Source organism: Anolis sagrei, chromosome 3, assembly GCF_037176765.1.
Source record: "Anolis sagrei isolate rAnoSag1 chromosome 3, rAnoSag1.mat, whole genome shotgun sequence".
NCBI lineage: Eukaryota > Metazoa > Chordata > Lepidosauria > Squamata > Dactyloidae > Anolis > Anolis sagrei.
Window position 1 is genome coordinate 103,658,752 of NC_090023.1, and position 17,614 is coordinate 103,676,365.

The 17,614-nt window shown below is 41.6% G+C and overlaps 1 protein-coding gene across 1 annotated transcript in view; it reads left to right on the plus strand.

Annotated features, from left to right (window-relative positions):
• Nucleotides 1-5,871: 5,871 nt before the first annotated feature.
• The window catches only part of LOC132769983 (acetylserotonin O-methyltransferase-like), a 17,246-nt gene continuing 5,503 nt past the window's right edge, over nucleotides 5,872-17,614 (plus strand). The window contains exons 1-4 of the mRNA XM_060766885.2: nucleotides 5,872-5,995; nucleotides 12,697-12,871; nucleotides 14,910-15,039; nucleotides 17,494-17,562. Coding sequence (XP_060622868.2) covers nucleotides 5,924-5,995; nucleotides 12,697-12,871; nucleotides 14,910-15,039; nucleotides 17,494-17,562 — 446 coding nt within the window. The 5' untranslated portion in view covers nucleotides 5,872-5,923. The remainder of the gene's footprint in view (nucleotides 5,996-12,696; nucleotides 12,872-14,909; nucleotides 15,040-17,493; nucleotides 17,563-17,614) is intronic.

Genomic DNA, 17,614 nt, shown 5'->3' on the forward strand with positions numbered 1-17,614 from the left:
CAACCATCTCAAAGCTCCCTGCTTAAGCGGTAATGGCACGATCATCAGCGTAGATGAAACTCTCTGTCCCTTCTGGTAGTGGCTGGTCATTTGTGTAAATGTTGAGCATGGAGGCAGGCCGTTCTTCTGTTTTCGCCATCTGCTTCTCTGGCCCTGGAACTCAACAAAAAAGCTCCTGTTTTGTAGCAGGTTTCCTATGAGGCGGGTGAGGTGGTAGTCCTTTGTGATATTATACATTTTTCTTAGGAGGAGGCGGTGGTTCACAGTATCAGGTCTATGAAGACAGCTCCTGTGATCTGCTGCTTTTCAAAGCCATCTTCTATGTGCTGAGTCAGGTTTAGCACTTGCAATGTGCAGCTTTTGCCTTTCCTGAAGCCAGTTTGCTGTGGAATCAGACATGGGTCTATTTTTTCCATAATTCTATGCAGAATAAGTCTCTCCAGAACTTTGTAGAGGTGGCACAGCAGGGAGATTGGTCTGTAGCTTTTTGGATCGTTACGGTCTTTGCCTGGCTTCAAGATGGCAATGACTCTTGCTTTCCTCCAGATTTTGGGGATCTGACAGGGTGCAGTGCAGTTGTTCATCAGTTCCAGTAGCCAGCACTTTGCTTTTGGGCTAAAGTTCTTGATTTGTTCCATCCATAGATCATCCAAGCCAGCTGCTTTGCCATTCTTACATTTATTGAGAGCCATTCAGTAGATGTAAAGGGTTCATGGAGGTTGTTGTTCTCAGTCTCTTGTTGTCTGGCTATTGGTTTCTTTCCTACTTTGGTGGCAAGGTTGGGTTTCCTGTTCTTCAAGAGTTGGTGTGCTATCTGATCTGCCTTTATGTTGGTATGGGTATTAGTTTGTGAGGGGTCATTGCTCCTCCATTCAAGGGGATACCTCTTGTAGTTTTGTAAAAACTATAAAAAAATTCCAAAAAATCAGTGGATGACTGGAAAGTTCTGAAACTTGACGGGCTTAATGCCATAATTTTTGCCTACAAGTGTTTACCTAGTGTACCCACTGTTCTTGAGATTCCAATTCGTGTTCAAAATTAGGTTTGGGTGGAATATGGGACCATGCTGAATGTTCAAAAGTCTGACCATGGGCTTGTTGAACTGTGATATTGGATATTGGTGCCACTGAGCTGTGCACATTCCTGGTTAATACATTACACTTCTTCCCTAAAATAGACCCCAAAGAAGAAATGGCCTGTTAATTCTTATCCAGCACCATATTGCTTATACCACACACTTTCCTATATGTCAGCGACATCAAGGTTAAACTGTATTTTCCTTTAACTTTAACTTCTGCTCCCTGGTTACTTGGAAATCTTAACTTTTCTTCCTCATGCCCTTTCTACATTGGCCGTATATTCCAGGCTCTGATCACAGATTTTCTGTTTTAAACTGGATTATATAAGTCTCTACTAATAATCTGAGAGAGTGTTTCTCAGGCTCCTTCTTCACAGCTGTATAAAAACCTGATTATCTGCTTTGAACTGAAGTATATGGGAGTGTAGACTCAGATAATCCAGTTCAAAGCAAATCATATGCATTATTTGCCTTGATATTCTGGATTATATGGCAGTGTGTGTTGACTGGATTGAGATAAATTACCTCTTTTATCTCAATCTGTTTTGACCTTTCAAGCATCTGCCTGAAAAGCATGAATGACACAGGACTCCTTAGTTCAGCAATCGAAATGAAGCGGCAATTAACTTTATTCCAAATATACACTATATACAGAAGAGAGTTCCATAGACTACTATTACATGTTACATCTTCAACAACTTCTTGCATTTACATTGTTACATTCACAATCTTCAATGCATCTTTATTGTTACAGTCATTTTTACATGTCTTCACTTTAAACACATTTTAAGCATATAACATCAACAATTTTGAAACTTTGCTTTTGTTAACTTAACCTTTGTGACTCTTTTGTATCTGATTTTCTTCCCAAACATGTGTGCATGTTGGATGCTTTCTCAACTAGCTAAAGGAAAATAGCCATTTCACTCTCACATTTCACACTTCTTTGATTCACTGCATGTCCCATCTCAATCACTGACCATGGATATACTCCAAAAACATAATTCAATCAAGCATAACACATTTCGCTTTTGACATCTACTGCAGAATCCATCACGCACACTTGTGCCTTCAATTGGTACGTTCTTTCTCACTCATCAATCCTTCTTCAACACCTCAGTTATACATTGGTATTTCCACACACTTTGCTGGTAACATTTAAACATCCACCGTTGTTATGCCTTCTGAACATGTAACTTTTACATTCTCCGTTCAGACAAGCTCACATTACTAATATTTTCATCACTTTTCTAAACACTTGACCATACATGGATCTACAGGTACGTTTCTTACACATTCATTTTTGTTCTTCTAGTTAAAACGATCTCTTTCACTCTGTTTCACACTGTGGTACTCTCTCTGAACATTCTTCCCTCTTCATTGATCACTCGGACACAATATTCCTTGTGTTGCCAAATATACACTATATACATAAGAGAATTATAAATCACATCTGCACACACCATAAGAAGCACATTCCAGTCTTATCAGTTCTTCAGCATCTGGCTTACACAGGAACCACCTAAAGTTACACTCTAGCAATATATCACAACACTATATATTAACTCATGCATTACTAAACCACACAGTTTAAAGTATAAGCAATATTTCACCTCATATAAAACCATGTACTGACAGTGTGGAAGGGCCCTAAAACTTTGCTCCTCCAGGTGTTTTGTACTTCAGCTCCCAGAAATCTCAGCATTTTACCAGCTGTTAGGAATTGTAGGAGCTGAAGTCTAAAACATCTGGAGGAGCAGAGTTGGAGAAACACTGACATGGGATAATGAAATACTCTAGGTTCAGATCCTGGGATATGGGGGCAGTGTGGAAGGGGTCTCAAAATGCTTTTGACATGCGTGACAATGTGTTCTCTCTCCTACACCTGTGAAATATATTTTGGAGCAGGTATTGGAGTATTAATAATGGAAGTCGTTCTAAACAGAAGCCAACCCCTCTAAACCATCTGACTTTCCATGCTGATGCTGCTTCATATTGAAGGAAAAGAACAGACTCTATCAGAGTACAAAGCGCTTCTCAGGCACCTTCTACACTGCCATATAATCCAGATTATCAAATCAGATAACTCACATTATCTGCTTGGAACTGAATTAAAACAGACAATCTGGATTTTATATGGCAGTGTAGAAAGGACTTCAGTGCAGTGGGTTCACTTCAAGGAGATTTACTCCAAGAAAGGAAATTATCACAGTTCAATTGTAAGAAGAAAGTAATCTTGCCCCTTCTCCATTCATGTTCAGTGTTTAAGAAACATAAAATAATAAAAACTTTCAACATCTTAACCCCTCTATTCAGCTCATTGTCCCAGATGCCAGTTTATTTCAATGGAAGAAAATATGATAACATGACATTATTAATTTCATTGCTCTCACCTAACTGATCTCAGCAAAGCTTGGAAGGTTGCATTTCCAAAGTAAATCATTACAAGTCATACTGTTTGAGAAAGTTCTTTGTCTTTACTTATTGAAAAAAGGAATTTTAAAGATTCAGTTTGTAATGCTGGCCTGCACAAAGTCCGCAAAGCTATATGTTTGTTCAGCAAGAATAGTTAAAGCTGAAGTTTACAAACTATGCTGACCAGCTGAGCAAGCTGCACCTCATCATGGGCATTATCAATGCATTAACTTTTAATCCTTGTGAAAGGTTGCTCTTCTTTTATTTATGTTACATTTTCCCCAGACACAAGAGGTTTTTTAAAACTATTTATTCTTGTCTGAATTAGTAAGGTATTGCATGCCTCTCATAGTGTCATGTACCCTTTTACACCACATTAAATGTATCAGATAGAAATATAATAATCAGACTAGTATATAGATATTATTAGGACATGTAAGGAAAAATGTGTAAATTCAGTTTGTTAAGTGGGTATGACTTCAGTCTTGAAAGAGGGGGGAAGATGAGCTCCCTCTTGCAAATAACCTGCTCCTCTTTTTATCTCACCCGAGTTTTTTGAACATTTTATCCTGCACATGTGGCCTGCCCACTGTCATTGTGATTGTGTTTAATGTAATTTTATTGCTAATGTATCATATGTTTTATGTAATTATGATGTTGTTGCTTGTTGCTTGTGTTTTGGTTTTATTTTGCTGTAATATGTTGTTTGGGCTTGGCCTCATGTAAGCTGCCCCGATGATGGCGGAGTATAAATAAAGATTATTATTATTATTATTATTATTATTATTATTATTATGAGTATTTTAAAGAGAAAAACCTGAAAATGTACAAGGGACTCAGCTCAAATTAAATGCATCAATGTCATATGTAGTACAAAATGTTGAAAGTGAGATTGTAACAATTTTCGCCCTGAAACCAACTCTTTCTAAAGACAGCATCAAAGTACTTGCACACACGTACCAATAGTTCCTTGGGAAGTCTGACTTGGCCATGGTGGTCCACACTCTGGTTACATCCCAATTAGACTACTGCAATGCTCTCTACGTGGGGCTGCCTTTGAAAACTACTCAGAAGCTTCGATTAGTCCAACGGTCAGCAGCCAGGTTGCTAACGGGAGGGGCGTACAGGGAGCGAACCACTCCTTTGTTGTGCCAGCTTCACTGGCTGCCAATAGCTTCTAGGCACAATTCAAAGTGCTTTAAACGGCCCAGTTAACCTGCCTGAACGTATCTCCTGCTATGAATCATCACACAGCTTAAGATTAGCAGGAGAGGCCCTCTTCTTGATCCCGCCACCCTCACAAATGCGGTTGGTGGGGACAAGAGACAGGGCCCTCTCAGCATGGCCCTCCGTCTGTGGAACTCCCTTCTTAAGCACATTAGGCTGGCCACCTCCCTCCTGTCCTTCAGGAGATAACTGAAGACCTGGCTGTGGGACCAGGCATTCAACTAGAGGTATTGAGGAGAGGACAATGGCAGCTTGGAAAGGAAACTTGAACATTACGACATTGGATTTATTTGGCTGGATCTTGGTTTTAGCGGCATGTTAATTGTTAATTAATTTATTGATGACTTTTATAATGTTTTAATTGAGCCTTACTGCTTTTAATCAAATGTATATGTTGACAGCATCACTGATGCTTATGTAAAGCCGCCCTGAGTCCCCTTGTGGGAGAAGGGCGGGGCAGAAATGAAGGAAATAAATAAATAAATACTTGGCTGAACTGAATCACTTATTGATCAGAGCTTAACTTCAAAGTGGCTTCTTTGTGACTAAGAATAAAAGGTTAATATGTGTCAAAATATGTGCAATCAGTAAGGTTCTACTTGTATTTTGAAACGTCTGCACACCGTTAGTTATCTGAAATCTGTCCTGCCAACTTATAAAAGGAGGAGCGGTGGCTAACAAAAACCAATCCACCAAATAGATTTCTTGCTTCTTTTTCTGCCAGTATTTTCAGGTAAACAATTTAATGACCTTTATCTTTTCCTAAAATTTATTTTCTCTATCTTATGTTGGAGATATTTTTGGTTTATCTGGTTTTTAGTAACCCTACTTTCCCACTTTTCTTTTTTTGGGAACAGCTAGCTCTTTGTTTTAGATATACTAATGTTTTTCCTGTGTTATCAGTATGATAATTTCAAGCATTCTATAATTTAACATCATTATTGTCTGATTCGCTAAGACGGGCTATTTCTCTTTATCATGCACAATTCTCTTGTTGAAACACATTTTGGGTTATTCTGTGAGTCACTCTGGCCTAAAACAAAAATTGCAATTGTAAAAATGCTCTGTGTTCTACAGTTGGGGTATTCAGAAAATATGAAACAGTCAAAAGAGTGTTTTTTTCTTTTCTTGCTGCATTCAGCAGAAAACATTTTATCAAGGGAAAACAACAGATACAACTGACAAAGACTGCAGTGAAGAAGAATGACTTCTACAGAAGACTCTGAAATTTTAAACACTCTATTACATTACCAGCATGGATATCTCATATCAAAAGTAAGATCTTACAAATAGTGATGTTGTAAGCTTCAGTTCATTAGTGGGTTTATGAAAAATATGATGACTGTTTTTCCTGAACATATTTGCTTCATTAACTCTGTAGATCAGTGTTTCTCAACCTTCCAAATGCCATGACCCCTCTTGTTGTTGTGAACCCCAAACTTAAAATTATTTTTGTTGCTACTTCATAACTGTAATGTTGCTACTGTTATGAATGGTAATGTAAATATCTGATATGGAGGATGTATTTTCATTCACCTGACCAAATTGGGCACAAATACCGAATATGCCCAAATTTGAATACTGGTGGGATTGGGGGGAGGGGACTGATTTTGTCATTTGGGAATTGTAGTTTCTGGGATTAATAGTTAACCTGCAATCAAAGAGTATTCTGAACTCCACTAATGATGGAATTGAAATTTGACACACAGAACTCCCACAACCAAAATAAAATACTGGAAGAGTTTGATGGGCGTCGACCTTGAGTTTTGGAGTTGTAGTTCACCTACATCCAGAGAACACTGTGGACTCAAACAAAGACAGATCTAAACCATACTTGGCACAAAAACTCAATATGCCCAAATGTGAGCACTGGTGGAGTTTGGGGAAAATAGACCTTGACAATTGGGAGTTGTAGTTGCTGGGATTTATAGTTCACCTACCACCAATGGTAGAATTGGGCGAAACTTCCCACACAGAACCCCTATGCCTTGATGGCACTCGCTGGCACGAGCCTCCCTCCAGCCTCGCCATTCTCCCTCGCCCAAACATACACACCATGCTGCCATGCACCAAACATGCCTGCTCTCCCCACCTGGAGTCTCAGAAATAGCCCCCCACCCTTGGCTGAGAGGCCGGCTAACTGCAGTGGAGGAGGGCTTCTGGTGGGAGGATTCACTGTCAGTTTCCAAAAAGGAAAAGAATAGGCGAAGAGATCTTCAGCCTTCTCTGCCAACGGGCAGAGACCAGCAGAAATATGTTTTCTGATGGTGTTTGGCAACCCCTCAGAAACCCCCTCCTGACCCCCCCCCCCAGGGGCCCTGACCCCCAAGATGAGAAACACTGCTGTAGATGGAGAAATGATTCCTTCCCCTTTACGTTGCAGGCTCTTCAGATACGCTGCTGTTTGTTTGTTTTTAATTAAAATATTGGAGGATGCTGTTGCACCTCAGAATAAATTCACCTTGCTGAAATCACCAGAACTGCAGACAGACTGAAGTCTTTGTAGTTTAAAGATGAAAAGTTTAAAAGCAAATAGTGTTCCAAAGATCAATAAAACATAGCACTGTAAAGCAGAATTCCAAATGGCACCAACGAAACCAAGTCCCACAAGCTGCTTGGTTGAGCGAGAAGTTGCTCTGACAAAGGTTTGTTTTCAAACACACTGCTTAATACCCTTTGCAATACATGAAAGCATTTCTTTGGCCTCTGACCTCCTTCTTGTTTGTTATTCTCACACTCCTTCGAACTCTAAATTCCAAACGGTCATCCCGATCTAAGATTCTCGTTTTATCAAGGTCAGGCTGCTTGTTAGTGTCAGCCTGGTTGCCTTCCTGCCTACTATCAGGCTGAGAACTGTCCTCCTTTTCTGAGTCAATTTGCACCTGGCTAGTTCCAGTATCAAAAACATAATCCCCTGCTGTGGGAAACTGAACTTTCACACCCTGTTCCTCATTGTCTACAAGAGGAACATTTGGAACCTGATTGTGAACCTGAATCCCATCAACCTCGTCAGAGTCACTCTGAGACCCCATCTGAGTCACAACACTATCAATCTGTGTCTGTGGTTCCAGCTGAGTCACAATAGATGCCCTCTACCAAGTCCATTACATTCAATTTTCATTTTCTTGGGTCAGTGCCTTGAATTCAGTGATTTCCATGTGAGTGGTGTGGTGAATCCTCTCCTGGACCTCATCACACAGCCAGTGGCAGCCGGCGGTGGTGCTCCTCTTCAGGGAGAGGCATGGGACACTAATGTCACCTTGCCGGCAGGCAGGACAATTACATGAAGGGAAGGAAGGAGTGTCCGTAGTGCATGCCGTCCCCCCCCCCCCCCCAAATGGAGCTGGCAATACGGGAGGCTTCCTATGTTGCCGAATCCATGGCAGCTCCATGGGGGAAGTCACACACACATGACATGCACTCCTTGCTTCCCTCCATGTGATTGTCTTGTCTGCTGGCAAGGTGAGATGAGGGCCCCATGCCTCTTCCTGAAGAAGAGTGCCGCCAGCTTCCACTGGCTGTCCTATGAAATATTCATTGAAAAACTATAGGAAAATGTGCTATAGGATGTCCCGCACAAACAAAGTTTTTATGAGAGAGCCAATTAAGAAATGACATTTAACTTGGGAACAAAAATCATGTTACATAGTGTTATTTGATTTGTTCAAGACATGGAGTTAGTAAATGTTAGACAGCACATGACTTTAACATCCAAATATCATCACAATTCTGCATTTTTCTTTCAAGGAATTAATATTCTGTTCCCCATTACTATTCGTCTTACACACTTCATAAAACTTTCAATTTTGGCTGATAGCATTCATTAGAAGGCAAGTCAGAAGTTCAAGGAGTCAGATTCAAGAATGAACTAATACATTCATTCCATAAACAATTCTTATCATTTTCAACAAGAACATCTAGTTTTGTTTTTTAAGAAAATCCTGATGTAGAATATACTCTGAAAACCACATCATTGGCCATATGATGGTGATGATGACAATGTTAACAAAAGTAGTAGTAATATACATATACTTCATAAATGTTGTTTATTTATGCATTCTCTTCTTTTTTTTCACTTTGTGATATTTAACAAGAACTGCAATACTTTAAAAATTAAATTCATGTGTACTATATATTTTTGAAGCCATTCAGAGAGTTTTTCTTAGCCTGTGGCTGTATAAGATGATTGTGAGTATGATGATGATAATGATGGCAATCGGTTGAATATTCCTTTTCTGAAATGTTTGGAACTAGAAGTGTTTGGGATTTCAGTTTTTTTTAAAAAAAATAATAATATTAGCATATACATAACAGGTTATTTTGGAAATGGGATCCAAGTGTAAACACAACATTCATTTATGTTTCAGATGCACCTTATTTATTATTATTTTATTACGGTTGCTTATACCCCGCCCTTCTCACCCGGGGGGACTCAGGGCGGCTTACACAAACAAGGCACAATTTGATGCCTGTATTACAAAACATAACATCAAAAACATAACATCAATAACAACAATAATTATAACACTGATAACAATTAACGTAAACAATCAATATTATCGGCAGGAATAGCCATAAACCCGTAAAAACAATTAAAACAATAAAAACAATACAAACCTCATTGCTGGTCAGCGTTTAACCGACTCATAGTTAGGTTCTACTTTCCACACATTGTTGGTCCTATCATTCTGGTTCCATGTCTAATTGTCAGGGTGCCCAAAGGCCTGGTCCCAGAGCCACGTCTTTACCTTCCTCCTGAAGGCAAGGAGGGAAGTTGAAGCCCTGATTTCCCCCGGGAGTGAGTTCCACAGATGAGGGGCCACCACTGAGAAGGCCCTGCTCCTCGTCCCCACCAGCCTCACTTGTGATAGCGGTGGGGTCGTGAGCAGGGCCTCCCCAGATGATCTCAGATTCCGAGATGGGACGTAGAGGGAGATACGTTCGGACAGATACGCTGGACCGGAACCGTAAAGGGTCTTGTAGGTCAAAACCAGCACCTTGAATTGTGCTCGGAACTGAATCGGCAGCCAGTGGAGCTGACATAACAGGGGGGTGGTGTATTCCCTGTATGTCGCTCCAGTAAGCAGTCTAGCTGCCGCTCATTGGACTAGTTGGAGTTTCCGAACAGTCTTCAAGGGCAACCCCACGTAGAGTGCGTTGCAGTAGTCTATACGGGATGTGACAAGAGCGTGGACCACTGTGGCCAGATCAGACTTCCCGAGGTACGGGCGCAACTGGTGCACAAGTTTTAATTGCGCAAAAGCTCTCCCGGCCACCGCTGAGACCTGGGGTTCCAGGCTCAGCGATGAGTCCAGGATCACTCCCAAGCTGCGAACCTGCGACTTCAGGGGGAGTGTAACCCCATCCAGTATAGGCTGTAACCCTATACCCTGTTCGGCCTTACAACTGACCAGTAGGACCTCTGTCTTGTCTGGATTCAATTTCAATTTGTTAGCTCTCATCCAGTCCGACACAGCAGCTAAACACCGATTCAAGGTCTGGACAGCCTCCTTGGTGACAGGTGGAAAGGAGTGACAGATCTGAACATCATCCGCGTAGAGATAACATTTCAGTCCGAAACTCCGAATGATCTTCCCCAGCGGCTTCATGTAGATGTTAAACAACATTGGGGACAGAATTGAACCCTGAGGGACTCCACATGACAACGGCTGTGGAGCCGAACAGGTGTCACCCAGCAACACCTTCTGGGACCGTCCCTCAAGAAAGGACCGGAGCCACTGCAAAGCAGTACCCCGAAGTCCCATCTCTGTGAGGCATCCCAGAAGAATACCGTGATCGACGGTATTCAGCGAAGGCCGCTGAGAGGTCCAGCAGAACTAACAGGGACACACTCCCCCTGTCTAGCTCCCTGTGCAGATCATCTACCAAGGCGACCAAGGCTGTTTCCGTTCCATGTCCCGGTCTAAAGCCAGACTGTGCCGGATCTAGATAATCAGTGTCTACCAGAAATCCCTGGAGTTGTGTTGCCACCACACGTTCCATGACTTTGCCCAAATAGGGGAGATTGGAAACTGGCCGATAGTTGTCTAATTGAGTGGGGTCCAGTCATGGTTTTTTCAACAGCGGTTTTATAACAGCCTGTTTTAGGCTCGCTGGAATTATGCCCTCCCGAAGGGAGGCATTAACCACCACTTTCACCCACTCTGCCAAACCCCCTCTGGCTTCCTTAATCAGCCAGGATGGACAGGGGTCTAGGATGCATGTGGTGGGTCGCACCTCCCCAAGGATCCTGTCCACATCCTCAAGCTGAACCAATTGAAATGAATCCAATAAAACCGGACAAGCAGATGCTCTCGTCACATCCTCAGAGACTGCATTTAAAGTGGCGTCGAATCCCGACCGAATCAGCGCAATTTTATCTGTGAAGAATCGAGCAAATGCTTCACAGCGAGCTCCCGAGCTGTCAGGGATCTCGCTTTCCGGCGGATTTAATAGACTCCTGACAACTCGAAAGAGCTCAGCTGGACGATTCTTCGCCGATGCAATACTGGCCGCATAGGATGTTTTTTGTGCTGCCACTATTGCCACACCATAGGACCTTGTGAAGGCATTCAGATGTGTTTGGGCTGATTTAGTGGGATTCTGGCGCCACACGCGCTCTAACCACCTCTTCTTTCGCTTCATTGCTGCCAGCTCCTCAGTGAACCAAGGGGCATGGTTAGCCTGGCTACTCGAGAGGGGGCGTTCCGGAGCGATTACATCGATTGCCCTGGTCATCTCAGAATTCCAGTGAGAGACCAAGGCGTCGATAGAATCACCAGTCAGGAAGGTGGGAAAATCCCCAAGAGCCGTCAGGAATCCATTTGGATCCATAAGTCTCCTGGGGTGGACCATTTTAATGGGTCCACCACCCCTGCGGAGGTTGGGAGGTACAGTAAGTCTAAACCTGATCAGGTAGTGGTCGGTCCATGGCAACGGAGCGATGGTTATGATTGTGGGATGGGGTGCCTGATCAAGGGGATAAAATCCTTATAGACCACTGCAACTCCTCCTCCCCGCCCTCCGGGTCTTGGCTGGTGCTGCACAGAATAGCCAGGTGGGCATAGTTGGGTGAGATTCACCCCTCCCCCCTCATCTAGCCAAGTCTCTGTTATACATGCTAGATACACTTGTTCTTCCTGAATTAGATCTCGAATAGTGGAGGTTTTTCCATTGACCGACCTGGCATTGAACAGCACCATCCTTAACCCAGAGGGACCACCTTCCTGGCATCTCAGCTGTATCTTGTCAGGAGAGTTTTTTGGGGTAGCCAATGCATTCTTATTATTTTTAGGCCAAATTGTTTTTTGAGTTGTAGAATCGATAATTTTTGGAATTGCCAATGTTCTATTGTAGATTTTGGGCCAGATTTGCTTTTGTCTCAGATCCTTCCTATGTTTTAGATTTATCGAATTGTTGTTGTGAATTTTGGGCCGAAATGAATGGTTTAATCTCCTTTTCCCGTATCTTCCTCTACCTGTCACCACCTCTATAGCAGCCCCCCCACCTGCGAACCCCCCTACCCCGGGAGTATTCCCTCCCTGGTCCTCATTTGCTATCTCAGCTGTTAGCATATAACGACAGACATTGTTGTGATTGTAACTGTAGGCATCTAGGACCTGTGGGTTCTGCCCTTCAATCCCCCTTAATCCTTCCAGTGTGTCACAGATCATAAAGTGCACTTGTGCGTTATCGAGGAGGACAGAAGGCTGTTGAAGTAACCATAACAACAGAGATAATACAAATGTGAACATCAATTATGCACATATGTGAACATAATTTTATACACAACGTTTTGCACGAAAGTTTGTGTAGTTTCAACCATCAGCAAGACTGAATTTTGAAGCTTTTGCTATCTAGCAACACATCTGGACAATTTTGGAATTCCAGATAAAGGGAATTCCAGCCTGTAATGTAAACTTCATTGGTCATTTATAAGTCCTTTTCATTATTCATTTTCTTCCTGTTGTTTCTAGATTATGTTTACTGCTGCTGAGCTGGGAGTATTTGATCTGCTGAGTGAATCAGAAGAGCCTCTGACCTCTGTGGCTATCGCTGAATGCCTGGAGACCAGTCACGTAGGAATGCAAAGGCTGCTGGAAGCCTGTGTGGCTTTAAAACTGTTGAGAATAGAATGCAGAGATAACAAAGGTAACCATATCAAAGTAAGGGATTATACTGGAGGACACAAGTACCTAAGTTCATTTCAAATCTCAGGCTGAGGTTGTGGTAGCTGAAAAAGAGAGCCAGAGCTACAGAAAGTGCAACTAGATCAGACATTTCATTTTGGTGACACACTCTTCAGACATGTATCATTTTTTGACACAATAATTCAGTTTTACTAGCACACCAGAGTTAAACTAACATTTATATTAAAATATATGATTTATTGCTTGTTTTACATAGAGTCAGAGGTTCTTCTTATGTTCACTTACACACTGCAGCCAACACTAAAGTGTTGCAACACACCATTTGAAAATCTCTGATTTAGATTCTCTTCTGATGTAGTTCATTGAACTCTTAGTTTGGTCACTGTTAAACCACGCTTTCCTCTTCACTGCTGCCATTTCATGTTTTTGCATTCATTTATGCAACAGTTTGTCCTACCTTTAAATCAACAGCTAGATGTCATTCTCGTAGAATTATCACATCATCTTTCTGCTTTGTCCCACTGATGTCAATTCCGAATGTTAATGTACTTGTAAGTGAAATGATGTCTGGATACATGATGCCTGGATATGTAATTATCTGCTCTCCCCAACACACACACCAGAGTCTGACCTACCCTTAAACACATTAAGCAGTATTTGCCATAGACAAGAAATAGTACAAGGCAAAGAGGGGCACTGAGGCACTGAAGGACACGGTTCTTTATGTCAGTAACCACCTGTTTGTTCCCTAAGCTATCATAATCCTATCTTTTTTATTACTCAACCTATATCTTTCAGATTTGTTTGGTTTTCTTACTATGGTGGGGTCACAACTTCAACCTACTTCTAAGTTGGTATATCTGAAAATATCATTATGCTATTTGCATGCAGTGTCATTCTAGTATCACACTCTAGATTAGGCTAACAATAGAAAATTGCAGGATCACTGTATGAAATATAAAGTATGACAAGGCTAAGATTATTTTCTCAAAAATTGGACCTAAATATCAGTGATAGTTAAATGGAAAAGACATCGACAAATATGCTCACATTTTAAGGGCCTCATCACACTAGAGAGTGAATCTACTTTAAATCCGGTTTCTGCCTCCTGCAGAATTCTGGTGTTTGTAGTTTAGGGAGGAGCCTTTAACAGCCTCTCAAAACTACAAATCCCATAATTCTGCAGGAGGCAGAAACCAGATTTTAAGTTGATTTTTTTCCTAGTGTGATGAAGAAATCAACGCTTAATCGGACTGTTCACAGTGAATACTTAAGAGAACTACAATTTTTATGAGTGCTATTTCACATTTTTGGTATTGATTGTTGAATGCATACTATGTATCCTTTGTCTTAATTAATGCCTCTGCAATAATTAAGGCATCGAGAATGCTGAAAAATATTTGTATACGTTGCTTAACTAGAAGTTTTATCAAGAGAAAAAAGGTTGATTCAATTGTACATTTTACACCATTCCAATGAAATGCAATCTGTCTATCAAAATGAAATATTATGATTCTGAATCATTGATCAACAAATTGAAATGGACTAGCAAACTAGACCAAAAATCTTACAGTGTATTTACACTGTAGAATTAATTCACTTTGGCACAACTTTAACTGGAAAACTCACAGCAATCCATGGGAGTTATAGTTTTGCAAGAGCTTTGGTCTTCTCTGATAGAATGTTGGTGCCTCACGAAACTATAAATCTGAGTATTCCATAGCATTAATTATAGCAAAGTGGTGTCTAACAGCAGTAATTCTACAGTGTAGATGCCTTCTCTACACTGCCATATAATCCAGATTATCAAAGCATATAATCCACATTATCTGCTTCAAACTGGATAATATGAGTCTACACTGCCATATAATCCAGTTCAAAGCAGACAATCTAAATTTTATATGGCAGTGTAGAAAGGGCCATAATCAACTGTTTGTAACTGCTGTTGTTTGATAATGGGGTGGGGGTGGGCAATCATGACTTATGAAACTTCTTTCTTTCAGGGTTTATATCACCATCTTTTCCCCCTCTATTGTAAGGTTTTTACAGAAACACAGCCCTTGCCAATCTCTACCTTGCTAAATCAAGCCCAAAGTCTCAGTATTCTTACATGAAGTTCGATTCTGAAATCTACTATCCCAGTTTTCAATACTTGGCAGATGCAATAAGGTAAGGATGCTTGAAGGAAACGGCTTCAGAAATGGGAGAAACTGCCTCTCGTGCCAGGAGAATGGTAGGGACCGGCCTGTGCTGTTGGCATGCCTCTCTGGTATGTTTGGGGACCCATATGTGGGGCTGGAGGGAAGGGAGCAGGCACCATTCTGCTCCTCCGGGCTTTTCAAAGCCCGAAGAAGTGGAATGGCTGTGGGGACTCACCCCTTGTGTCATGGAACGCCACCCTGGAAATCAATCCACGCAGGCCAACTAACTCATTGGACCCAGGCCTTTCAGTATGGCCCGGATCTAACGAGGCATTTAATTAATATGGAATAAACCAGGGAAACCTTGGATTACTCCACATTAATTTGTTTTTACTGGAGGCGTCATTTGGAGGCCTCCAGTAAAACCGAGAGAGGTCCCGCATTTTGGACCTGCCTGGATGGGCCCTAAGAGTATAGTCCAGAAATGGAAGTATGTGAAGTGAAATTGTCCTATCTCTCCTACCCTACAGCTGTGGGGCAAATTATATTGGCAAGACCATGGCCATATCAATTCCTCATGGAATAGATATTTTCAAGCAACGTGCATTATGTTTGGTTGACAGCTGAAGCCTGATCAAAAGTATCTGATACACACACACACACACACAATTTATATATAATCCCTGGCATCCCTGCATATACATCTGTCTATCTATCTATCTATCTATCTATCTATCTATCTATCTATTTATCTATCTATCTATCTATCTAATATTCCACCTCTTTTCCTGTCTCATGGGTCCACAAATATCCTCTTATACCTCACTTCAAGAACAGCAGAGGACCATTTCTCATTCTCCTTATTCCTGTCTCTGTGTTATGTATTCACTCACATCAATATCTCTCTTTTTTCTGTGCTTCTTTTCTTCCTTCCCTCCCTCTTTCCTTCTTTCCTCCCTTTTTCTTTCCTTTTATATTTCTCACCTTTCTTCCTTCTCTACGTCTTTCTTTCCTTCACTGTTTGGTTTAATCATTTCTTTCCCCCTTCCTTCCTTCCTTCCTTCCTTCCTTCCTTCCTTCCTTCCTTCCTTCCTTCCTTTCCTTTTTCCTTCCATCCTTCCTTTTTTCTTTCCCTCTCTCCTTTCATCCTTCTCTGCCTGTTTTCTGTTTCCCCCTTTTTACCTTTTCTTTCATCTTTCTCTTCTTCCTTCCCTCTTTCTTACTTTCCTTCTTTTCCTCCCTCCTTCTCCCCTTCCTTCCTTCCTTCCTTCCTTCCTTCCTTCCTTCCTTCCTTCCTTCCTTCCTTCCTTCCTTCCCCTTTTCACTCCTTCATTACTCCCCTTTCCTCTCTTTCTCTCTTTCCTTTCTGTCTTTTCTCCCACAATACCTCGGGGCTCCCTCCCAAGCTCCTTCCATTTTCCCAGCCTGCAATCCATCTTTCCTTCCCTCACTCCCTCCATCCCTGCCTGCCTTTTATTTCCATCTTCCCTTCTCCATTTGCATCAGGAATCTCGGGCCAGCCATGTTTGCTGGACATCCTGGTGCTGCCCTCCTCCTGGCGGCTGACTTGGCTGCCCCTCAGGAAAAAACTTTTGCCGGGCAGTTGGGTGAGCTCTCGGCCTCCTGGGATGGAGGAGCTCTCTTGCGCGTGCATGCGGGCACCACCCCTGCACGCGTGTGCTGTGTCGTCTTCTCCTTTTTTGGATTTGTATGTTCTTCAAGTACTTTGGCCACATCATGAGGAGACAGCAAAGCCTAGAGAAGACAATTATGTTGGGGAAAGTAGAACATAAAAGGAAGAGGGGCCGACCAAGGGCAAGATGGATGGGTGGCATCCTTGAAGTGACTGGACTGACCTTGAAGGAGCTGGGGGTGGTGACAGCTGACAGGGAGCTCTGGCGTGGGCTGGTCCATGAGGTCACGAAGAGTCGGAGATGACTGAACGAATGAACAACAACAACATGTTCTTCTTGCTGTTTGTTTTAAAGAAAATATTGTTTGGGTAGATAGGTGTTTTGTGGCCAAATTTGGTGTCATTTTGTCCAGTGTTTTTTTTACTGCATCCTACAAATGAACATTTTATATGTTCATTTGTAAGATGCAAAGTAGGATAGAATTCAGAATTTACAGCTGAGTTGCAAACATTGATTTAAGCCAACTAATCCTTACCTATCTTGTGTTGACATTTTGGATACAGGAGTGGATTTCAAATTTCTAAATGTTGGTGTTAAACACCAAATCAGCTACAAAAAAACCTTTGGATGACCCTGGACAAATCTCAGCCTCAGAAATCCCTGTGATAAGTTGACCTTGGGGCCAGCATAAGTCAGTAAGAAATTGAAGGCATACAACAACAACAAGTAATAAAGAGTACTAGACATTTATTCAATTAGGAATATAGTATCATATAGTTTGGAGAAAAGTGTAATGTTGATTTTACTGCTTAGGCTGACTCATATTTATTTACTAATTTTTTTCCCAGAGAAGGAAAAAATCAGATCAGCTCAATACATGATTCTTCAACGAAAGATTTTTTTCAGGCTGCGTACAGGTAAAAGTAGTATTTTTCTCTATCATGTTTTCAAGAGAATTGGAAAAGAAAG